This window comes from Carettochelys insculpta, chromosome 12 (genome assembly GCF_033958435.1).
Source record: "Carettochelys insculpta isolate YL-2023 chromosome 12, ASM3395843v1, whole genome shotgun sequence".
Classification (NCBI taxonomy): domain Eukaryota; kingdom Metazoa; phylum Chordata; order Testudines; family Carettochelyidae; genus Carettochelys; species Carettochelys insculpta.
This window is the reverse complement of record NC_134148.1, coordinates 40,342,070-40,367,109: the sequence shown is the minus strand read 5'-3', so window position 1 is coordinate 40,367,109 and position 25,040 is coordinate 40,342,070. Positions and strand designations below refer to the sequence as shown.

The following is a 25,040-nucleotide window of genomic DNA, read 5'->3' as shown; positions in this document are numbered from 1 at the left end:
TCCATTGATTTTGGTAGATGGAGCATGTGGTAAGAGGACTGATGGAGCACTTTGGTGTTCTTTATGATGAGGGTGAGACCAAGACATGTGTAAGCATCAAGAAACACATTCAGGATATTTTGAAATGCACAAGCTTCTCCACTACTACAAGGTGGCAATCCATGAGAGGCTCATAAAAGAACTGTAGTGCAATGTCTTTCTCATGAACGTGCAGTTTACAAATGTAGATTGTTATATAACTGCACTCAAAAACAAAACTGTATAAAACTTTAGCACCTACAAATCCACTCAGTCCTACGTCTCGTTCAGCCAGTCGCTAAGAGAAACAAGTTTGGTTACATTTGTCTGCTTCTTGTTCACCATGTCACCTGAAAGCAAGAGCAGGCATTCTCATGGCACTTTTGTAGCAGGCATTGCAGGGTATTTCTGTGCCAGATATGCTACATATTCATATATCTTTTTTGTGTCAGCCACCATCCCAGAGGACATGCTTCCATGCTGATGATGGTCATTAAAAATACTCAATTAATTAATTAACTTAAGTAATTAAATTTGCAACTCAGCTACCTGGGGAAGAATTGTTTTACCCACATTCTGCCATAAATTTCATATTACAGCGGTATTGGCCGATGACATAGCATGTGTTGTTCATTTTAAGAACACTTTCAACAGTGAGTCAACAGCATGATGCTGTTGCAAAAAAAGGAAATGTGATTCTGGGATGCATTGAGTGTTGTGAGCAAGACACAAGAAGATATTCTTCCATTCTACTCTGCACTGAATCCAATACTCAATTGGAGGATTGTGTCCAGTTTTGGGGACCACACTTCAAGAAAGATGTGGAGAAATTGGAGAAGGTCCAGAGAAGAGCAACAAGAATGATTAAAGTTCTACAGAACATGGGCGAAGAGGGAAGACTGAAAGAACTGGGCTTGTTTAGTTTAGAAAAGAGAAGCCTTAGAGGCAAAGTTTATAGCAGTTTACAAGCACCTAAAAGAGTGTTACAAGGAGAAGGGAGAAAAATCATTCTTCTTGGCTTCTGAGGATAGGACAAGAAGGCATGGGCTTCAACTGCATCAAGGGAGATTTAGGTTGGACATTATGAAAAACTTCCTAACTGTCAGGCTGGTTAAACACTGGAATAAATTGCCTAGGGAGGTTGTGAAATCTCCATCACTGGAGATATTTAAGAGCAGGTTAGATAGACATTTGTTAAGGGTGGTCTAGATCCTGCTGGGAGGAGACTTTTCTATGATTCTATTTTTCACTGCAGATTTGACAAAACACAGAGAAGGTACCAATGTTAGATCTCTAAAGAAAGCTACAGTGATTGAACCAAAGTTTAAGAATCTGAAGGTCCTTCTAAAATTTGAGGGATGAGGAGTGGAGCATGCTTTTCTGAAGTTTTGAAAGAGCAACACTCTGATGCAGAAAGAACAGAACCTAACCCACCAAAAAGGAAAATCAACCTTCTGCTGTTGGCATCTGACTCAGGTGATGAAACTGAACATGCGTCAATCTGCACTGCGTTGGGTCATTATCAAGCACCACCTGATAGCAGCATGGACATATGTCCTCTGGAATGGCGGTTGAAGTGTGAAGGAACATAACAAATTTTTATCACATCCGGCACATATATATTCTGCAATGCTGATTACAACAATGCCATGTAAACCCGTTTTCACTTTCTGGTGACATTGTAAACAAGACATGGACAGTATTATTTCCTGCAGATGTAAACAATCTTGTTTGTCTGAGTGGACAAGAAGTAGGACTGAATGGAGTTGTAGGCTCTAAAGTTTTACGTTGTTTTATTTTTGCATGCCATTATTTTTGTACATAATTCTACATTTGTAAGTTCAGCTTTCATGATAAAGAGATTGCACTGGAGTACTTGTAATGGGGAAATTGAAAAATACTGTTTCCTTTGGTTTTTACAGTGCAACTATTTGTAATAAAAATAAATATATATTACAATCGAATTTAATATTTTACTTTATATATAATACTGCTTAGTACTATATAAAGTACACTTTGCATTCTGTGTTGTAATTGAAATAAACATCTTTGAAAAGGTAGAACACATCCACCGTATTTCAGTGAATGGTATTCTGTTATTACTTAAGATGTGATTAATCACACAATTAAGCATGATTCATTTTTTAATCGCTTGGCAGCCCTCATTTTTACATGGTAATTTTTCCACTTCACTTGCGCTGGGACAAGCTTGCTATTGGACTTAGAGCCCCTTTATACAACTCCAGCAAAATAAAAGGGCCTGCAGAAGGGCAGAATAACCCCCAGGGAACACCCCTATGTAAGAGGGCTCCCCCATGGGCCAAGAACTGCCAGAGCAGCCCTGTCCCACTGCTTGCAGCTCCTGGAAGGTATGCTGGGCAAGGAGGAAGCAGGCTGAGATAGATAACTGGTCCGTAAGGGTCCATGGGAAGCAAAGTGGAAGGCTGCTGTTGCCAGGGGCTCTCTACAAGCCCCAAAAGACAGGGGGAACTAAGGGTATTTAGAGCCACCTGCACTGCTCCTCCCGCCCCTTTCCTGTGCTCTGCTCAGGGATGTATCAGTTGTGAATTAGGGCCAAGTGTGGATGCTCAGTAACGTAAGGGCAATGGTGACTTATTTAGTGAAAAACAAAGGGAGCTGTGTGGATACTGTGGGTGCTGCTGTGAGGGGTGGTGTGCGACAACATTCTTGTTCTCTGCAGAGACCCCAGGATGCTTTGGGATGATAGTTAGGAAAATCCTTAAGTCTCTTATTCACGGGGCTTATCTAACAACATAGTGTGTGACAGGTTAGATCTCTGAGGCCCCCTTGAGGCTGTCACCCAGTGTGCTGATCATACCACTGAGCTCACCTACCCACCCCGCTGGCGTGCCCCACCACCTTGTGCCGCTGGGCCAAATGCTCTGGTCTCACCCAGCCAAAGCAGAATTGGGGTAACAGGCCCCCAGCAGAGCAACAGAGATTGGACCAACTCAGCTCCAGAAGGGCTCAGCTCTAGGGCCTTGACAGCATGCAGGAATACAAGTCTCGAAAGAGATCAAAACCCCAAATAAATCCATCATAGTATGTATAAGAGTTTTACACAAAGAAAGCTCATAAGATTTGCTCCCTTTATCCATGAAAGGGAGATGCACAGCTATGGCTTTCCCCTGGTAACACTTATTTACTCTGGGTTTGATGATATATAAAGGTGGGGGAGTTTTTTAAGTATAAAAATAGGATTTAAGTGATTGCAAGCTAACAGACAGATCAAAGTAAGTTACAAAACAAAAAAAAAAAAACAACTACTGAGAAACTTGTTACATGCAAATTCTTACCCTAACAGTACTTTTTAATCACAAGGCAGGCAGTTTCCTAGTTTGGGTCTGATCCTTCCTTCCTTTCAGTCTTAAAAGTTTTCCCCAAGAATCTTGGGTTGTAAGTGGGGCTCCCCTGCCAATTTCCCCTATTACTTTGTTTCCCCACTTTATCTCACCTTTGCCCAAGGTGGGAATTCTTTGTGTTCAGTTCAAACATTTCTCACCTTGAGTGGAGAAGGATATGCTCCAAAAGGCGGTTCAGCATCACGTGGCCTAGCCACATATCCAGCAGGGGACCAACCACTATCCGGGAAAAAATGGGATTATTCACAGGCCATTGGTTTGAGCACCAAGCCTTTATGTTTCTGGAGCACCGCTAATGGGCCTCATTAACACATTCAGATTTATAAACAGACTCATACTTCATATGTTTAACTTCACATTCAAGAATGAAACATGCCCAGAAATAGAATATTCACATTCAGCAAATAGTAATTCGAAAAATGTCACATGATGCATTTCACCTAAAGCTTCTTCATGTTATGCATAGTCCTATTCATAAGCAAATTTTCATAAAATGTGGGGGAGGGGCCCCATGCCAGCATGGGTACATGATTGGGAATGTTAGAAGCTACATAGATATGATGTTATTTCTGTAACTGAAATTGTATTTTTTTCTGCTAAAATGGTGAGAAATGTCAGACAATGGATTTAGAAATAATTAGGCGCTATCCTTGGTGATCTCTTAAACCTGATTGTTACCTGTGGGCTGTGTCTACACTACAAAAATAACTTCTACGTTGTTTATTTCAAAGTATAACTTCAAAGTAAGCAACTTGGAAGTTGGGTGTCTACACGCACCCTACTTTGAAGTTAAACTTTGAAGTAGGGCACTACTCCATTCCCAGGAATGGAGCAAGGTCTTCAAAGTTGGGCTAAGTTAACTTCGAAGTAAGGGAAAAATGTGTGTAGACTCTCTGCTGGTTACTTCAGAGTAGTGCCTAACTTCAAAGTTAACTTGGAAGTTAGTTCCTAGTGTAGACACAGCCGTGGTGATTTTCAGCAACGTTAGTGAGTAAAACCAAATATGATCTCCTCCACCCGCCCCCCCTCAAATAACTTGGGTGGCATGTTCCTATGGAAGTCCATAAGCAAACCTCTTTGAAATTGGCTGTCCACTTTAAACTGCCACACTTAAGCCAGCTGTGCAGCCACTTAAAGATAATTGTCTTGTCTGTTTATTAAATCGTGTGCATACTTTAGAGTGAATTCCTGTAGTTAGCCTAGACATGTGCAACATATCTGAAGCAAAGCTAATGCCTAAATAACTTTGAAATACACAAATGAAAGATCCCTTAAAAGTAACTGTTTTGTCATTGGATCTGATCCATAATCTGAAACTCCTACTGTTTTGTGGGAGGTTTGGGGGTTTTTTGGTTTTGGTCTTGGTGTTTTGCATTTGTTTTTTGCAAACCATTTGGTTCAATAGTGAGCTTATCATCAGATTTTTTTTTCTGTTCTCCTGAAGGGCAGTTTGTTCTTGATCAGAAGTGGAGTCCTGTTCAGGGACGCACTCGTACTCAGAGAAACTCCTAAGAATGAGCTTCACCTTAAACTTGTGCTAAAGTTCCTGTGAAATTAAAATAGGGCACAAGCACATGTTTAAAGCTAAGCCCATACCTAAGCATGTCCCTAAATAGGGTCCTTGGTGAACAGAGGAGAAAGAATATATGCTACGCATTAGTCAAAGCGCTACAATTTACATAAATATTCATTTGTGTCCCATTATATATCATTTTTATGCAGGTGCTTGTGGGATGGATAGACGTCAGAACACATACATAATGGAAAAAAGCTTCAAAGGTATAGTATCGAATGCCTGCTGTAACCCTAGCAAGGAGAGGAGGAGGGGTATTGTAGAAGAGGTGAGATAGGAATCCTCAATACCTGAAACATGGTTACATATGAAAAGAAAGCAATACAATGATGATGAACCCAATACGCCTGCATGGCTCCGATGGCGATCCTTGATTCTGCACCAGTGGTGTATGACTCATAAATTATGGATGCAAGTGTTCCCTTGGTCAGAGGCTCATAGCGAGTGCTTACACTGCAGTATAATACAACTGGGGTACTGCACTGCTACCGGTACTGTCATTTGGATGAGTTGGTAAACCCAGCTGAGTCCAGACGGTGGACGTTAAAGGTCCCTAGTGCAACTGAAGACCCAATGCCTATATTCCTACCAAGGCTTTGGGGAACAGTGGCTGAATGGTGCCTATGCCTGCCAAGTTGCTATGGTCACTTAATATATTGCATGTTAAAGCTCTTTAGGGAACCTTCAGCATGCACATAGCTATTGTAAAACACAATGCCTTCCATTGAGCAGCATGCACTATGCAAAGTGAAGTCATAGAACTGGGTGGAATTCGGTCACTGTCTGCAACTAAACGGCTTCCTCTTTCACCCTCAGCCATTGTAATCAGTTGCTGCAGCAGTTAAATAATTAAATGAGCCCTGAGCTGAGTGCACAGCTCAGAAAGGTGGCGCACACAGGACTTAGCTGAACATGGCTCACACCCAAGGTCTGCTTTCTTTATACATCAGAAACTCATGGGCTGCTTTGTTTCTAATTGACGTGGGTATTCAGGGTCTGAAGACAAACACTCCACGCACCTTGAGCCCCGAGTCCACAAACCCTGCTTCAGTCAAGACTCACATTGATTTCCAGGAGCCTTTGGGCCAGTGAGGACTGCAGGGGTGGTTCAGGTGAAAGAAACTAGGAGGATGCAGTATCCTTCTGAAATGTGCAGGTTTATCATGCCAGAATATCATCTGGCATTTTGTGCAGTGAAGCTGCCCAGTTTGCACCATCAGAGAATTTGGCCCTGTGTATTGATTTGGGGAAACTAAGTATCTGAGACACATCCAGCTTAATTTGTTTCATTAACAAGTCCTACTAATGACAGATAATTTCTCCCCTCCCCTGCTCCATAAACCCTGGATTCTGTATTTCCCCTCCAAATCTGCTCATGAAGTCAGTTTTGCCCACAAAAGCTCATGTCCTCAGGACTGCTTGTTATTTGTGAAGTTACGTACTAACACGGCTACACCTCTGAGTCTAAATATTTGACAGTCTCCCTTAATAATATACTCCACTTGGGTTTTATCCTGCAACCAGTACTTGTACAAGTTATTCTCCCATGAAACCAAATGGGGTTGCTCATGTGAGTAAGGGTTGCAGGCTCTGGCCCTTTAATTAAAGTGATAGATGGCCCATGAGCAAGAAACATACATACAGCAATGATCAGCCCTGAAAGGTGTCTTGCTAACCCTCAGCTACATCTAGAGAAAAAAATATTTTATTTATAAAATAACTAATATAATATGTTAGAAAAGATTGATTTTTCCCATTGTCTTAAGTGAGAATAGTTAGCGCAGCTTAATGGAAACCCAATATACATGATCTGTCAAAATATGAAGAGGAAAATGGTTTTCTTCCTGTTTTTTTTCTTATTCCATTGACTGGTATAACTTCCAGTGACTTGATGGATATCCCTGTTCAGTAAAAGCCCTTTATCTTCTAACGAAAGAAAATCTGCTGTACAATAAATTACTCAGGGTTTCATCAAAGAAACCATGAGTACAAAGTAGATTAAAATAAGTGACTATTTATTTTTATGGATTGAAAATAAGTATATAAACACACCGTCTGAATTCACACCTGCACAAAATATAGCCAGTCCGGAGGAGACTTATCAAAAGCTTGTCCTTTGACCAACAGAAGTTGTTCCAATAAAAGTTATTACCTGATCCACCTCATCCCTCTAATTAGACTTGGCAGAATTTAATTTTTTTATCATTTCAGCAAATCATATTGATGTTTGTTTTCAAGCTTTTTTTCTGGATTTATTTCTTTCACAATTATGGGCAGCTAGGCAACATATATTCAATGGCAGGAAACACTGAGATTCAAAGTGTTAATGCTTTAGCACCCTTGCAGCACAAATTATCAATATCACATCTCAAAATATACAACCATCCTTAAATCAAATTCAAGAAAGTTCTCAGGCAGTCTCCTTCTTGCTTTGCCTTGCCTAGCTACAATTTTGATGCAAATATTTTTCCACTGGTTGTATCTGTCTTGCAAAGTTGACATTTACTGCTCAAAATCAAATTCTTCCAAGCCTTATCCTTTTCTAGAGACAGAGAGATACGTAACTCTGACTACATATGTAAAGATAAGGAAGCACAGCCACAGTGGGCTGAGGACGGTTGTCCCCAGTTTTACATAGTTTGTTATTTATTTAGGATTTTAGCCTTTTTCTTTACACGGTTAGTTCACTGTGCTTATTGCTGTTCATAATTCACACCTGCAAGTGGTCCAGTCCACTAAGAACTCTTATTATTGCCAAGAGAAATAAAGGTCTTCATTAGCTGTTTGATCGCACTATAAACAGACACAACTGGTGTTTAAAGGCGGGTGGCAACTGGGGCCAGATTTTCAAAGTCTGCGGATGCAGTTGGGCACCTCATGAGACTTCAAACAGATGCGTGGCAGGATTTCATGAGAACACTACTCTGGCGAAGGACCAACACCAGGGGCTCAGTAGTACTCAAGTGGGGTTGTATAAGAGTGTTCAGGTTGTTTTGTGTGTAGTTGCTCTTCATTGGTGAACCTTAGTGCTGTGTCATAGGCATCCACTCCATAATAACATTTTCCCTGGAACTCTCTCAGTAATTTGTAGTGGGTGAATTTGATTCATGCTGCAGATATTCAGTGTTACTGGCTTTCTGCAGTGGCCAGGCATTTAGAGAACAGAAATGTATGCATGCCATTGAGAGTGCAGTCTCGTTACTTGGGGTGGGGTCCTGGGTGGGTGGAAGAGTGGTATGTAAGTGGGAGTGGGGAGAGAAGGAGCTAGTGGACTGTAGGTGATATTCTGCTGTTGCTCTTAAGCCAGGAACTGTTTTAAGACCAGGTCTGCACTAGACATTAAAGTCATTTGCATAGCTAGAATCAACTTATCTGAAATCGACTTACCTGGCTGTCCTCACAGAGGATGGTCGATGGGAGGGTTTTTCCCCTCAACCTCCCTAATGCCTTGCAAGATTGAAGAATAAAGGGGTCAACTGTTGACCACTAAGTCGATGTCACGTAGTGAAATCGAATCCCAGAAGATTGACCTTGAGCGGGTCGATCTTCTGCATAATGTAGGCATGGCGTTAGTGTGTGAAATGGCTGGTGTATTTGGTTATGTGTGGGGGCAGGTTCTGTTCACAACACCCAGGCTACTGAACTGTACATACCTCTCTGAATTCATCTTCCTCCCTGAGAGAGGAAGCAAGTCTGCAAAGCTGAGTCCCTCCCATAAGACCATCCCAGTGCTAGGATAGTTTGAGTCACAGAGAGAAAAGCTTCTGGCCTTTGTCCACCTACACATGTGTAAACATGTTACTTTGGTGTGGTTTCACTTGCGATCTACTGGTGGGGGAAATCCCAGTTGCCCCAGGAGGACGCATTGCCCCATGCTACCCTACTGCTGCACATACACAGAGAGGAACTGTAAAAGAACATTGATACCAAATGCGAGCAGCTGATCCTTCAGACTCCGCTCAGACAAGTCTCTCAGCAGTGGGAGGAGTAACCTGAACAGGGCTTGGAACGTCAGGCCATTTAACCTTTGTATTTCCACATAAGGCACATAACGATCTTTTCGTTATTGTTTGTGTGACAGCAGCAGCTAGAGGCCCCAATCTTGGTCAAGGCCTAGCGGTGCTTGTAGCAGTACAGATGCTCCTTGCTCTGAAGAGCAGACGCTTCAAACAGAGAGGTGGAGAGGGGGAGCGACTTACTCAAGGTCACACACTGCTCAGGGATAGCGCTGGCCATAGTGTCTGTACTCCCAAGGCAGTCCCTCTCCGCTTGACCTCACTGGTCTCCTCACTTAGCACTGCATTTGTCCATGTCAATTGTTTCTGGATAGAGAAAAACCTGCTTTGCATGTTAAAATGATTTTTCATTCTGAGCAGATGAGCTGAGAGAGTCACCCAGGTCTTGGTGGAACAGAGTGGGTGACCGCAACAACCATGAAGATTAGACTAGCCCAGCTAGCTGCATTGTGAACACCATTGCATTCCCCTCCTCGCATCTCATTCCCTTTCCTCTTGTTTTGCTCTGCTTGAGTCTGCTCTAAAGCAGAATCTAGTGCTAGGTAACGCAGGTCAGCCTGCACGTTCTGCAGTCATCTCTGATTGTTTTGCAAGGGGATGTGGTTCAGGTGTGGGGGATGGAAATTGGCAGGGCATTTCTCAACAGACAGGTGTAGGTGTCGTGTGTTGATTATTGGCTAAATTCCACCTTTCCCCTAGCCATTGATGTGCTCACCACGCCTCTGCTTTTACCATTGCCTTGTTTGCTCCTCCAGGAACTCATTCTCATTTGCAGCAGCAGCTGCCAGATGGATTTCATTCTGTCATTTCTGGTTGCTCACCCATTTCTTTCAATGTGCAGCACTAAAAAGAGTGACTCGCACTTTGGAAGGCCAGCGGCAGCCACTCTGTGCTTTGAACATTTCCATCCAGCAAAGCACTTAGTGGATTTGAGCAGACTGGCCTTGCTCACAGAAGGAGATTAATATGTGTCGGCTCTTGCCAGTTAAAAGCAGGGATGGGATTGTGGCTGGACAGCCCAGGCTCTGTTCCCACACTGCAAAGTAACAAAGGATGCTCTTCAGCTATATGCATAGCCTGACAGATGTGCTTCATCTGTGTGTTGCATATTCCACCAATACAAAAGGTCCTCAGACTCAAAGCTCTGGCTGCTGCGTACGTACTGGCTACAGAAACACATACATCATGTAACCTCCAGAGCAGGGCTTTATTCTCAGCTCCGCCTATGCAGCTTCCTGGGACCAAACAGAGCGAAGTTCCTTTCCTGTGCCCTTCCATTTGGAATGCAGTAAATCTGTCTTCTCTTAATTTTCTGAGATATCTAGGGAAATCCCCTTGGGGCTAGCTCTCCTGGAGAGGTCCTGTCTCCAGTATCTGCTCTGATGTCACCTACTTATAGATGGGAAAGGGGGATAAAGGGCCCCAAAAGTCATGAGGTTGGCTTAGAAATTCATGAGATTCTAAGACATTCCATGTTCAGTTCTTTCAGTTTGCCTGCTGGTGTTTGAGCCTGGAGGGGTCGCCTTTATAAACTCCTTTGCAACCCCTAGAACGTTAATATATTTTGTAAAGAAAAGCAGAGACTCTTCTTTGAATCATGTCCCTGTTGGTGCTCCATGTCAGGTGTGCCTGTATCTTTCAAGCCCGAGATGGGAGAGTTTTTTTTTTTTTGTGCCAGACACTGAATCAACATAGGGGTGCATGAGAGAACTCCCCTCAGTGCCTTTCCTACTGCCTTGAGCATGCCCCAGCTACTTTGTATTCTGATAGTTGTTTAAGATTAGTTTGTATGACCAGAGACTAGTAGCAGTTTTTTTCCTACCATCTTTCTTCTTTGGGAGTCTTGTCTTTCTAGCAGGGCACGCACCTGTGAGCAAGACCTGTGCTATGAGTGTCCTGTGTTTAGTGGAGTCCTACGTCTCCCAGAAGTGCAGTTTCTGCTTAGACTTCAAGTCTAGGGCAAGAAGGATCATGGAGACTAAGCTCAGACTGTTAATGATAAAGCGATCACTTCAACCAGCGCCTGAGTCAGGTCAGCAGATCCCCCCCAAACATCTGTCACTGACCGGACAGATCCAGCTCCTCTTCCACAATGGCACAGCCTTCCCTTAAGAAAGGGAGGTCATTGGAGGCTTCTGAGGAAACAGGAGCATGGACTCTCATCTGAAAGAGCCTGCTCCTGAAAATCTCAGGCCTCTGCAAGTTCTATGGTCTCCAAAGCTTTGACCTCCCAGCCTAGTACTGTTGAGTCAGAGGACTCCTCCTCTGGCTCGCATGGTGCCAGAAGACCCCAGAGCTCAAGGGAGAGATGCCTTCCTTACCCACTAACGGAGACGATGAAGGAAAATGTAAGCACACCAGTCCTGTACCATCAGGCTCAGCCCCAACATTTGGAAAGATCAGTTCAACATCTGTCACACTACATCGCTAACTTTAATAAGAGGTGGATGACTGCTGGGAGCGGGAGCTCATCTCAGTGCTCTCATGGCTTAGGATAGATGGACAACTGAGGAAACCGGTCTCCACAACAAGCTGTTGGGGCTCAAGTCTGTCAGGAACACCTGCGTCCATCTCCTACCCTGCAACTGGTAGTAAATCTGTCAGGTCATCATGAACAGTGTGTCTTGCATGTTCTAAATCAGGGCTGAGCAAACCTTTTATATCGGGCCCCCCCCCCCGCCCTTTTCACTCCTGCAGTAAGCCAGGGGCCCCCAACCTATCTAATAAAATCCAAACCAACGGAAATTTCTGTGCCAGTCTATGTGAAGCAGCGACATAAACTGCAATGATGCAAGGAAAATGCACACAATAAGAGAGAGGCTACTCACTATACAGATGGAGGCAAAGCATGTTTGCAGATCCACCTTCCCGGCAGCTCTTAAAATAAAACAGTCACTCTGTTTAAAGAACTCTCCCAACTCCAGCAGTCCCAGGTAGTTACTTTGCTATTTCAAGAGCATGACCCAGCTTAGGAGGGGGAAAAAAAAAAAAAAAAAATGCTCCCTGCTGTTTGAAGAGCCTGATCCCCCCCCGCCCCACCTCAGCTTTTCCAGCCCTCCTGGCCAGCCTTTTAAAGTAAACAAAAGATCAACATAACTGCATTTAAAAAAAAAAGAGAAAAAAACCAGCCTGGACTCTCTTGGGAAGCTGAAGCAAGGGGCTGTGCTGGTAAAAGCACACATCACTTAACCCCACTCAGCTGTCTCTGCAAAACGTGGGAGGGGGGCAGAGAGGACAGCAGAGACAGTGGGGGGGGGGGCAGGGCGGTGGGCAGCTGAGCCAACAGAGGCTTCAGGGTCGCAATGGAGGGCCCCCATGGGTTGGGGGACTGGCAATGAAGGCAGCCCCCCGCCAGCCGGGAGAGCGGCAGCACAGCACATGAGCACAGCACAGCTATGCACAGAAGCTATGGGGAGGGAGTGGCGCACCCCACCCCTTTTGAAATTTTGCACCCCTCAATTTGCACACCCCTGTTTTAAATCAGCAAGCAGCCCCCCCCCCGCCCCCCCCCCCCCCCCCCCCGCGTGCGCTGAGGCCATGGAGCTAGTGCATAGATCATTAGCTCCAAATTTCAGTTATCAGTCTCCCTGGCACTATGAACACCAAGGCCAGTATTCTCAGCAGGGCTAAAAATCGGAGTTAGACTCTCAAGTCTCCCGTAACATATTTGAAAGATGGGGGTCTGCCAGGGGTGGATCCCATTGCCAGCAGTAGGAACCAGACCTGCCCTCTTTTCTGCTCAAGAGGAGGGCTTTGGGAGACATGCCTCTTCTGTCATCGCTGTATGTTTCCTCCTGCTCTGCTGATGCTGAAGGTAATGAATAAGATCAGGCACAACAAGGCCAGGCTTATTCTTATAGTGGCACTCTGGCTGAGACAAGCTTGGTACACTTGCATCACTTGCTTCGCCTGTGTGTCCATCCACTACTCAAGGTCCTACAGACGCGCTGGTTGTGATCACGTGTGTCAATCTCTTTGTTACCGGTAAAAAGCCTGCGTACCTAGAGCTCATCAGAATTTGTTGATCAGAATAGTTTTCAGTTGGTTCAACAAAATTGAGCTCTCATGAAATTTTATCGATTTTTTTTAACAAAATTTTATTTAGAAAAATCATTGGACATTTTTGCAATGATTTTTCATTTCTAAATGATTGTGTTGATATTTACTTTCTTTTATATGTACAAATTAATTACAGGGGGTTGAAATATAAACTAAACATTTCCAACACATCAAAAAGAAACATTTTGGATTAATCACAAATGAACTTTTTTCAGAGTTTAATTTCACAAGACAGTTGACATTTTTGGCATTTTGGTCTGTCTAGACATTTTTTTTAACCTTTTTTTTTTTGTTAATTTTTTTGTGGATGGGAAATTATAGTTTTACCAGTTCTTAGCAATTCTATGCCCTACCCCAAACCCCAACACTAATATTTTTTTTTTAGCATAAATTTTCTTCAAATTTATAAATAAATTGGTAAGTTAGTTTGAGTTAAAAATTCATTGTCTCGGATGTTTTGGAACAAATTTAGCCCTCATGTCAGACATTTTTGTCCCAAATCATTTTAATAACAAAATAGCACTGATGCTCCCAGCCCCCTTGGCCTTAAAACTCACTGAGCTTTTGTGCCTGCTGTGCTCTACAAAGTACATCCTGTCCATAGCAAGGGGGGTCGAATCTCTTTATTTCAGCTCATAACTCCCACTAATGCCAACAGGAAACATCCCTTTGGGATACTGCTACGCCAGGCCCACTCCTAAAGGCATTTGGAGCCAGAATGGTTCCATATGAATCTATACAGTCTGAGTGAGACTTCCCCAGTGCTATATGGTGTTGATTTTACTAGTTACTCCTGATTTACTCAGCTCTGAGGCCTTGCTTGTACATTAGGTACAGGTCTTGCAGCAATTCTATGTAAACCCGTATTTGGGCGCTACGAATAGCTGAGCCAGACTGAATCACATGCACTATGGGGTGGGAATTCAGCCTCTGTCAGACTGGATGTGCACATTTTCAGCTAAGAAGCAGTACAAATTAGTTCAGCTGTTTGCTTGCTCCAGAGTAAACACAAATAAATGTATTTAAAAGTTGTAGCTGAAATTGTTTTGCCAGAATCTACTTTTTGATAATTTAATCCCCAACCCTGTGCAGAGGTGCACTCTTCTGGGCCTGTAGGTCTTTGGGCTGATCTAACCAGCAAACTCTTGAACAGTTTGAAACCTGCAGGGTATTTTTTTTCCAATTGTTTTGACCTTTACAATGATCTTGTTGGTGCTTAAAGCTGCAGGACCCTATTGATTGCTGTCTTTCATCTCCCAGGTACATCCACTCATCAGCATGAGTAGGGCAAAGGGAGCAGGTTTGCTACAGTCTCACTTTATTTGATTAAACAGTTTCTGTTCCCATAGAATTTACAGCCCATTTTTATTAAGACCTGTCCATCACTTCCTCATGAAGCGTCATTTGGCAAATGAACAGCCTTCGCTTTGAATGTTTACTAGCTGCTAGAGGATGTCATTTGCTGACAGCTAGCTGGGACTCCCTTTGTCAGAATGGAATACCAGCAGGGTTCCTGGGCCTGCAGTCACAGGGCCTGTCCCCGCAGGCAGGCTGATTGCTCCCGCCTTGATGTGAACCCAACGGGAGCCAAGAGCTTGGAGCATTTTACAAGCCCCCCTTCAATCCTCACTCAGACAGAATTCCCACTGAAGTCAAAGAAAGTTCTGCCCTGTTAGTAGTAGTAGTAGTAGTAGTAGTAGTAGGCATCCTTCAGTCTGCATAGACTATGGATCGCGCCCTTTAAAGTTTCAATTGAGGACTTCATTTACAGCGTCTATTGTGACTATAAAGACCCACACGAGAGTGACAGTCCTTGCTGCATCTCTTGCAGATGTAGTGGGTGTCTGGCAAGTCCTTATTGTGCTTTCTGTGCGCTCGCTTCTCCTCTGCTAGCTGTCTGATCTTCAACTCATCCTTCTGAAGGCCCATGTGTAACCCCTGCCTCCATCTGCTGCGGTCGTCTGCTAGTTCTTCCCAGCTGTCCAGCTCGATGTCTACCTCTCTGAGGTCTCTCTTGCAGTCATCTTTGTAACGCAACTGGGGGCGTCCGGGAGGTCTTTTGCCAGAGGCTAGCTCACCATACAGGATGTCTTTTGGAATCCTTCCATCATTCATCCTGTGGACGTGGCCAAGCCAGCGGAGCTGACGCTGCCTGAGGAGGGTGTGCATGGTTGGGATTCCAGCTTGCTCGAGGACGGCGGTGTTGGTCACTCTGTCCTTCCATGATATTCCAAGGATGCGCCTGAGGCAGCGCAAGTGAAAGACGTTCAGCCTCTTTTCCTGGCGGGCAGACAGGGGCCAAGTCTCGCTGCCATAAAGGAGGGTGCTGAGGATGCAGGCTCTGTAGACTTGCATTTTGGTGTGAGTGTACAGCTTGTTGTTATTCCACACTCTCTTGCTGAGTCTGGACAGAGTTGTGGCCGCTTTTCCGATCCTCCTATTTAGCTCAGTGGCCAACGACAGGGTGTCGGTGATGGTGGACCCGAGGTAAACAAACTCATGGATGACCTCTAACATATAGTTGTCAATGCTGATTGATGGGGATTCAGCAACATCCTGACCGAGTACGTTCGACATCTGCCCTGTTAAAGGCTGCAGAATTGGGCCCAATGCGTATTGTACCAGTCCTCCCAGTCTAGCAACTTCCATTTCTTTGCAGGATTGCTGTGTTCTTGGGGTATCGTCCCTCAGCTTTTTTGAGCTGGGATGCACGACAGACCTTTGTTAACTCACAGGCAGACTGAGAAGGCCAAATGGAGCAAGGGTGGCTCTGGTTTTTTTAGGGCCTGCTCCATTGCCCATTGAAAGGAGTTTTCTGCTGATTGACATGAGGGGTTGACCAGGTCCTTAAAGTAAGAGGGCCCAATTCTGCTCCCATTTATACCAGTGTCAATCCAGAGCAAGGGGGGCTGACAACTAACCACAGGCTGGGGCATGGGGAGAGGGGGCCAGGGTGGGGCCTAGGGCCCTGAGCAGCGCTGCCCGCCCCCCCACCCCACGCGGAGTGGCACCACCAGAATGTCAAAGGGGCCAGGAGCTGCTGCCGCTGCCACAGTAGCAGCAGTGGTGGCCAGAGCTCAAAGCCCCTTTGAAACGCCAGACCCTGGAGCAATTGTCCCCTTTGCCCTGCACTGTCATCGGGCCTTATCTGGAGTAACTTTGTAGTCCGGGGCGGGGGGGGGGGGTGTAACTCCACACTCACACTGGTGTAACAGGTGTTTCATTTTATATCCCTTTTATATTTTATAAACCTGCAGCTTTGTAGCGGTAGGCAAGCCTTATTGGTACCTGCACCGCACTGGTACCAGTTCCTTCAGTGTGGTCCCTTAGGTACGCCCCTTGTGGGCCTGGGTTGTAAGAGAAGGCCCCAAGGCGCTCCTTGCCAGTGGGGCTGACAGTCACAGCAGGCTTGGGGGCAAGGTGTGGCAGGGCTGGCTCCATGCTCTGAGAAGGGGCAGGGCCAAGGACAGTCAGCCCTTAGTGCCACCCGGAGCACAATGCTGGGCCACCCCCCGCAGCCCTCCGAAGCTGCATGGAGCAGCAGTGATGCGCCCACGGCATTTCGGAGGGGCCCTATGCACTTGCCTCCCCTGTCAGTGGACCTGCTTCTTGCGGAGCTGCGATTCTGCTCCTTTGGCCCCCCTGCTCCCTTGCTGGGCTAACCCCAGAGCACTGTGCTGAGTCTATTGTTGCTAAGGCTCTGGCTACACCATGTGGCACCAGCAATCTACTTCAACTGCACTATTTGCGTAGCTGAAGACAACATACCTACCGCGGTGTCTTCCACACGGTAAGGTCAATTGGGGAAGGGGGGGGCTGCTCTCCTGTCGACAACAGCTACGCATCTCGTTTTGCTGGCGTACCAGCGGTGACAGGTGAGGACACGTAGATTGATTTATCGTGTCTAAGCAGAAGCAATAAATCAATGGTCAGCAGATCGATCACTGGAACATTGGTCCCTGGCCTAGTGTAGACACACCCTAAGACTCCAGTAGATCTACCACTTACTGGGACGCTACTATTAAGGGTTATAAGAAATCAACTGCAGTTGTCAAAAGTAACATGCGGTTTCTGCAGCAGGATTCTAGTACTGGTTTTTTTCCTGCCATTAACATTATTGCTACAGACTGATGCTGCCAGTCCTTACTCATGCGAGTAATGACTGTCAGCTGGGCGGATGGATGTCTGAGTGAGCGTTTGCAGGATCAGGATCTGGGGGACTCGCAAAGCTGTCAAAGGCAGCCTGGGTCCCCCTGGTCTTTAGCATGAGGTAAGAGGCATCTGCTAAACTCCTCAAGCGTGAGCTCCCTGGTACAGCTGGAATAGGGAAGCTGTTAATTTACGGTGGGTGAGTTTTGCTCTATATCAGACCTGAAATGGGAAAGACTATTTCACAAATCGATGCTGCTTCGAGGGGGCTCCAGAATTTTGCAGTCGAAGAGTGTCTCCTGGAGCAGAAGCCAACCATCAGAATAGGAAAGGGGAACGGACAGCCAGCCTGGTCACCCTCTACTCCCAGGCCCTCATGTGGAGGGGACACGGTGTGCTGAACGGCCTCTTCCAAAAGACGTGTGCACCTCAAGTCCCCAGAGCCGTGGGCAGGCAGCAGGCAGCCAGAGTGTACAGCAAGGCACAGGGGCTCAGCTCCTCAAAGCTGTTTAGGCACCAAACATCCACTGATGCCAGTGAGGATCTGGGCCCTTATGCTGTCAGGAAGGCGCATGGAGGGCCAGCAGGGCCCAGAGACACTGCATAGCCACAGCCACATAGGCCATGTCAAACCCCCGCCCCACCTGACTGAAAAGCATGAGTAGAATTCCATCTAGAGATGTCCGCTGGCAAACTTGTACCGATGGGTTTGCCTCAAGATCACACCTGTGATGGAGAGTGAGTTGGCTCCTGGCTGACCTCAGCAGAGGAGCTGAGGCCACATGAGACCAGGTGCCCTCTCATCCCCTCCCGCAGCCATCAAATGCTCTCAGTATCTCCCAGGGGCAGGCGACACTGTTTGGTTTGTGTATTTTCCCCAACACCATTATCTCAGCGACTGGGGCTTGTCCCAGGCTCACCCAACACCCTATCTCCTGGTACCACAGCCCTGAAGCATAGAGACAGTTACACAATAGAGCAAAGGAAATGTAAGAGCTGCTAGACAGAGGCCCTCCTAGCCCAGTGCTGTCTAACAACAGTGGCCCGTGCCTAGTGCTTCATATCGAATGATCAGAACAGGTAATCCTCATGCAATGAAGTAGTTCACAGTAGCAGAAACAAATAGCAAAGGAATATTTTTAAAGGGGAAGAGATGTCTTTGTTGTCTGTTTCTTAACCTGAATTTCTCTTTTTGTTTCCCATATTAGACAGCGGGGGCAACTGGGAATTCAGATATTTTCCAAGCCCCACCATTGCACCCGGCGTGTTTCATAAATACCAGGATCTGCTTTTGTACTGTAAACCAGCACAAGAAAATGCCTCACCTTTCATTGCATCGCTCTAGTTCTAAATTAATGGCAATACCCAGCAGCAGGACTGCCAACAGCAGCAATGGCACGTTTTTGACAGTCGATGTTAAGATTTATTTATTCTCTCTCTTTCTTCTTAAATAGCATGACTGGCACTGCTCTGTGTAGCAGGCTGAGATTCTTAGCCAGTTTCAGGGCCGGGTAGTTCCTGGCAGCTTCCTTATCTGATGCCAACTTTTCCTCTCCTTTTATCATATTGCTTGCATTACAACTAGATGTGTTTATTTCATATTGAGGGAAAGGCATGATCAGTGGTTACAGCATCCAAAAAAACCCCACAAGAGCTGTAAGATGAGCTGCATCCCACTGCAGAGCCTGAGGAATTTCTCTGAGCGCAGGGGTGGCCCCTACAGAATTTTTATCATCAGATGGAAACATGAAAAAATTTACCCTTCCAGGTCTGGAGAACCCCTGAAATTACATCTGACGTAGAAGCACTAACCACTTCGCCTGATGCAGTTCTATGGCTGCTTGACAAAAAATAATTTTCAATCATGTGGCATTTGATGTCGACTGCAGCTCGGGATACTACTCCATAGCGTGTCTAGCATACCAAATACCGACAGCAAAGAGAACTTTCAAAGCTGGCTCAGAGCAAACCTGTGCATGCTTCCCTGGGGCCATGCATATGAAGCAGGGGTGACATTACCTCTTAGGTCCTTAAAGGATAGGATGTGAAGGGGACTGGGAAAAGTTGCTATCTGAAATTAATTGAGGGCACCAATGTAAGACCCTGTCACAGAAAAAAACCTTGGTACCAAGTGTAGTTTTCCTACTAAATGTTGGGGAGATGGATTGCACCTGAGTTTGGATACAGGGACAATTTATAGATGCAATGCTTTGGATGCATCTAAAGTATAAAAGTGCTGGATTCTGTGCTAGATGGCTCAAGGATTAAAGCTCTTCCCCCTCGCTGCAGAGGTGCAATTGTAACCATCGTCCAAATCTGACTGGGAAATCAACTCTGTTCTTGTTTTGCAGAGTATATGAAAGAGTCTGTGTGTAGTTCAAGCACCTGTTCACTGAACAGCAGTGAAAACCCATACGCCACCATTAAGGATCCACCCATCTTGACATGTAAACACTCGGAGAGCAGCTATGTAGAAATGAAATCACCCATTCACAGAGAATCGTCCTATTCAGAAATGCCCACAGCATCAAAGACTAACAAAAATATATATGAAGTTGGTAAGTGTCTTAGCTCAGTAGTTCACGAAAAGCAAACGTAAGTTTTAGCAGTATTAGCTCTTGAGTTTTCCATTGGGGCAGAAGGCACTAGAGTTTGCCAGAATCAAGGGACAACTGTGCTTTATAGTATAGGAACTGAATTAATTTTACTCTCTAGAGTCCCAAGTTTGAGATCAAAGAGGAAGACAATCTTTCTGCATGCTGGCTTGTTAAACTGTTCTGTGTTTCAAATCCCAATGGCAAGATTAAAAAAGAAAAGGCAGAGCCTTTGAAAGTGTTTTTTACGGTGCCCTTGTAACTAAGGTCAGGGCACCAGAAAGTTTGGAAAGGATTTGCCTTCACGCATGTGTTAAAATGAGAATGTAAAACTCTTGAGGAGCAACTCTAGCCCCCCATGAGCAATTGTAACCCATGTTTCATTGTATCTTCAGAGCCCACCGTCAGTGTGGTCCAAGAAGCCCGTGGTCGTAGTGCTAACTACAGTCAGAATCCATATGACCTGCCTAGGAACAGCCACATTCCTAGTCATTATGACCTTCTCCCTGTAAGACACAGCCCTACCCATGGGGCATCTTGGGACAAGCAGTCTTAAAGGGATACACTTCGCTGTCACCATGTGCTGTGAACATTATCTCTGACTAAATGAAAGAAATGAAGACAATCCTTTTTGGTTTGCAATACACTGACGTGACTTGAAATAACATTACACAAAGATCCTAATCTACAAGAACATCCATTTGGGCCAACTACTGGTGCATGATATATAAAGACGTTTTTATAAAGATAATAGAAAAATGAAGCCCCATCACCTCCCTGTGACTGGAATAATCACTCAAGGAAGCCGATTACATATTCCCATCAAAGACACTACAGACCACGATCTCTTAACTAAAGTAAAAAACAACTCCCCCAACTGTAAGTACTTACAGCTACAGGTGTACATTTCTAACACCCACCTAGAGAGACCTTTCCTGTTAGAAACAAGATGTTTAAAAAGAAGCTGGAATATATTTTACATATGCATCGTGGAAAAGGATACACTCAACGAACAAGCAAGCCAGCAAAGACTGCTGTCTAATTCAGCTGATATAATTTATAAACCATGGTTCATGCTATTATCATATCCATTCTGCGTACATGCTGATTTTTATTCTTGGTAATTAATTTAGTAATAGGTTCCTGTCTACATGGGCTTCTGAGATATTTTAGTAGCAAAATATTTCATTTACAGAACCTGTGATCATTCTCAGTGCCTCATACTCATTTTAAGGGATGTAAATCTCCACAGGTCTCCAGTGATCTTTAACTTTAGAACTCATAGAAACAGTGTCTCATGCCCAATATATATAAGAACTTCCAACAGTGGCCAGTGCCAGAGGTATCACAGGAAACAAACAGAGCAGGGAAATCAAGTGATCCATTGCCTGCTGTCTAGGCCTAGCAGCTGCCAGTCAGGTATTTAGGAATACATTTTTTAACCACCAATAGAACTCTTTGATTGTATATGTAGTTTATTTGGCCTTCTACAGATGCTACTTTATTAGCCTCAGTGGCTCAGATGGTCAGCTGCTGTAAACTGGCATATTGCTTCAGGGGCATGCTACAGATTTACAGAGCTGTTTCCACTGTCAGAGTTTCAAAAATCTAACCCTGTTTCTGTTCTGCACCCACACCAGGATTTTCCAAGTCACCTTGGGGTTTAGAGGCTCTCTTTACAAGCCAGTCCATCATAGCTAAATTAATGGCATGCCATTTCTAATAAACCCCTTTAGTTTCATCTGCATTATCATATAGTGCAACTTTAGCCATCAGAGTCTACCTGAAATGTCATTAAACTGAGCTGTGACCTGATTTCCTTTCTAAACAGCTGTTTGTGGAATGACAACAATGATTGACCAAGGGTATGGCTTTGGACTAAGCCTCCCAGCATATTTTTTATAGCCCTTCTTAATGTAGACAATAGAATACATGCTATTAAGCGTTTCTTGTATATCTGGAGCATGAAGTAGTATTGATTCTAAATATGTAATTCTGTTAGGCAGACGTGGGAGTAGCAAACATTGCATTGCAAATATATGTGTTGCACTTTTGCTGTTCTGATGGGACCATAAGAACGAAAACAAAATACACCTGATCAGTTTGTTAAAGCATGAATTAATTGGTAAAAACAAACTAATATAGGACATAGTAGCCTAAAGACTGGTATTAAAATTCAGAGACTTTCACCTCTAGATCACAGCTTTGACTCAGGCTCCAGCTGGGAGTCAGTGTTGCTAGATAACATCGAATTGGTGGGGGCAGATCTAGTTCCTGGAAGGCAGGAGTCTGTCATCTGGGAAAGCCCATGGCAGTGTGAACCCTTGAGGGTACTTCCCAAGAGGTCAGGAGCTGAATGTGATGTGAAGAGTGAACTGCCCTCTCAGTGCTAGGAGTGTGACCTAGTGCCAGGGTAGTGCAAAGAAACTTGCACTAATAGCAACCCAGCCTGTGCTATACCTTTGTGCATCACTATTGTCAATCCAGCAACATCTACTAAATTCTCTTGTCAAGGGTGGAGAGAAGGCCTGCAATACTGCATTAAAAAAAGCTGGAATCTTTCATGGACAGAACGGGCCCAGTTCAGAAACCCTTTACACAACTGCCAACGGCTGGAGTTTCAACAACTGAATTAACGCCAGAGAAAACTTTCCCCAGAGGATTAAAAAAAAAGCTGTTTTTCACGTTGCAAGGGACACGTAAATATTTACAGGAATGCTGCATGTATGCATGGGGGCAGATGACTGATCAGCAATAGTAATTTTGCTTTCCGGGCAAGCCTTATTCAACCTGTAACTAAACAATTTTTATAGGGCCACCGTGGTATATATTTTACTTAGCATATAGACAGACTTACCTCAGAACTATTGATAAAAAGGCAGTTAACGTTGTAAGGCTACTGTTAGAGAATTACCATACATCTAGCATTAGCACAAGCAGTCTAGGCTGCAAGCCTAACCACTGTATATTTTGTGTTTCTGTACAGTACGAGCTGGGATTCTGGGGAGCAGAGATATGTGAGATTTTTTTTTCAAAGCTGGATTTCCAAACCAAATGAAACCATGTGCATAGTGTTTAAAAGGAGGGGAAAAATACATTCTGGTACATTAGCATTCGTTTAGAAACTAGACACTGAAATGGCAATACTTTTTTTAAAGCAAGACAGATTTGTAATATATTTGTTCACTGTGCTAAAGTACAACACCTTCTACAAAATAAATGGAGTTTCTCTCAAGGCACACTTCTCAGGTGTACTCCTTGGCAGCCTAAACCAGGTTGGATGCGTGAACTTTTTCCATACCACAGGACTGCTTACTGAAGGGCTTGTCTACCCAAAGAACTGCCACAATATTAAGCTGACACTGTGCAAATCTCACACCCAAAATGAAGTAAAAGAGAGAGTAAATCCTGTAGCAGGGGCTAGCGCCAGCCTAGTTTTCAAACTATAAGCAACTGGTAAGTATCTTTACATCGATTGCTGGGCATAAGCAGAATGGAGCAAAGACTGTCCCAGCTCAGGTACAGCTGTATCTGCATGAAGAGCAATGGCTAGTTCCAACAACATGCCAGAATCTGGTCCTTTAGGCATTTCATACAGTAAATGGAGGGTGCAACCCTTAACATACATCATTGTACACAGCAGTGCCTGCAGGAAGTGCCACTGACCACCGGCCCCCCATCCCCTATACACGTTGTACAGTGCAGTGGCAAGGTCTAAGATAGCATTACTCCATGTGCTAACCAGTAAATTACATGCTAAATTGTGCATCAGAAGCAGTTACAGAATTAAGCTCCCTCAAAGCAGGTTAGCAAACTGCTAAATTCAGACTTTGCAATTTAAATCTCCCCTCCACCCAAATCTTGTTAAGCAAAGCTGCACATGTAATCCTCTGATTTGACACGTCCCACTCACTAACTATTCAGTGCTGGAAACTCAGCAAGTTTAAGGCAGCTGGATTAGTTGTACTAAAACATCTTTATAGCTAAAGATTCTGCACCCTCTCTCAATCTTAAAAGCATTACCACAAATAAAAGCTGGAAATATGCTTGCAATATGGGGAATAATTGCTGAGGTTTGCACTTTCAAATATGTGGCTAAGTAAAGGCTTCTGCTAGGTAAATCCCATTGTATAATTTAATGGGAACTATAGAGGACCTAGAAAGCTTACGCATGGGTCCAAGAGCTCTGTACTATAATCAAAAGTCACCTATAGGGCAAGACATTTCAGTGTATGAACAAAGCCAATTACATTGGCGAGAGCAATTTGTAATGGAAGGGCAGTAAGGTGCCTGCTGGATCATTTATTCAGCACTGGCTCAAAAGGAAGAGTGATGCCCGTGAATATTTAAAGGAAATTTTTGCAGCACCTTGTGTAGTCTTTGGGCGTCTACCCTGCTGTGAAATGTACAAGACCAGCTCCACTTACAGATGGAGGAATCAGTGGTTCCACAATAGTACACTCTGAACAAAACACATCGCAAGGAAAAGTACTATAAGCAAATGCTGTAATGTGTAAGAAAACACAGCTGAAGCATTAAAAACAAAGCTTTCCTTTGCTATATTTGAAATTATGCAGTTTAATAAGGTGTTTTTTTAATAGAATAATTCATGAAATAATTCCATATTGTTGCAGTCTATGAGCCACCCAGAATCTAGCCTTTTCCCCCACCACAGGATTCCAGCCTAAGCATCAAGATGCAGTTAAAGCTTGCCTAGATCATTAAATTTATTCTACCTTTTCTGCACCAGTAATGCTGCATTACGTGGAGCAATTTTGGCAGTGCCCTCCACTGTAAGAGGAGCCCCCACATGAGAATTTCTGGACTTTGATAGTGTTTACCTGGCCTAAGCAAGGAAATTATACATTCTTTAACCAATACATTGAAAAACACTTTAGCATGGCCTATTTGCTGAGGTGAATTACAGTCAAACACAAGAACCCAGCCAAATATCACAGGCCGTGTAATTGGTTGTATAATCTCAAAATTAAGCAAATCCTGTAAGAAATACTATGAAAATACTTAAGTGGCCACAAGCATTGTTCTGCTGTGTTACACCTCAGCCAGTTATCCAGCAAATCTGCAAGTCACTGTCTCAGTTCTGACTGCTTTTCTTTGGAAGTCTCCCACCTATACCGACCAAGCCCGAGGCTGCTTAGAACAGCAGTCACAGGCCCCAACACAGACAGATTCTTCCCATTTCTAGTCACCAAAAATCAATGCTGGCAGGAGGAAACAAAAAAATTGA

General features: G+C 44.3%; 1 protein-coding gene across 6 annotated transcripts in view; it reads left to right on the top strand.

Annotated features, from left to right (window-relative positions):
• The window catches only part of MEGF11 (multiple EGF like domains 11), a 442,774-nt gene extending 419,767 nt beyond the window's left edge, over positions 1 to 23,007 (top strand). For 2 of the 6 annotated variants that reach the window (XM_075006969.1, XM_075006966.1), the window contains 2 exons: positions 19,550 to 19,756; positions 20,188 to 23,007. In XM_075006969.1, coding sequence (XP_074863070.1) covers positions 19,550 to 19,756; positions 20,188 to 20,348 — 368 coding nt within the window. In that variant the 3' untranslated portion in view covers positions 20,349 to 23,007. Of the gene's footprint in view, positions 1 to 5,123; positions 5,181 to 18,406; positions 18,544 to 19,549; positions 19,757 to 20,187 lie in introns of those variants that run through there. The other 4 variants (XM_075006970.1, XM_075006967.1, XM_075006971.1 and 1 more) reach the window with 3 other exon arrangements.
• Positions 23,008 to 25,040: the final 2,033 nt, after the last annotated feature.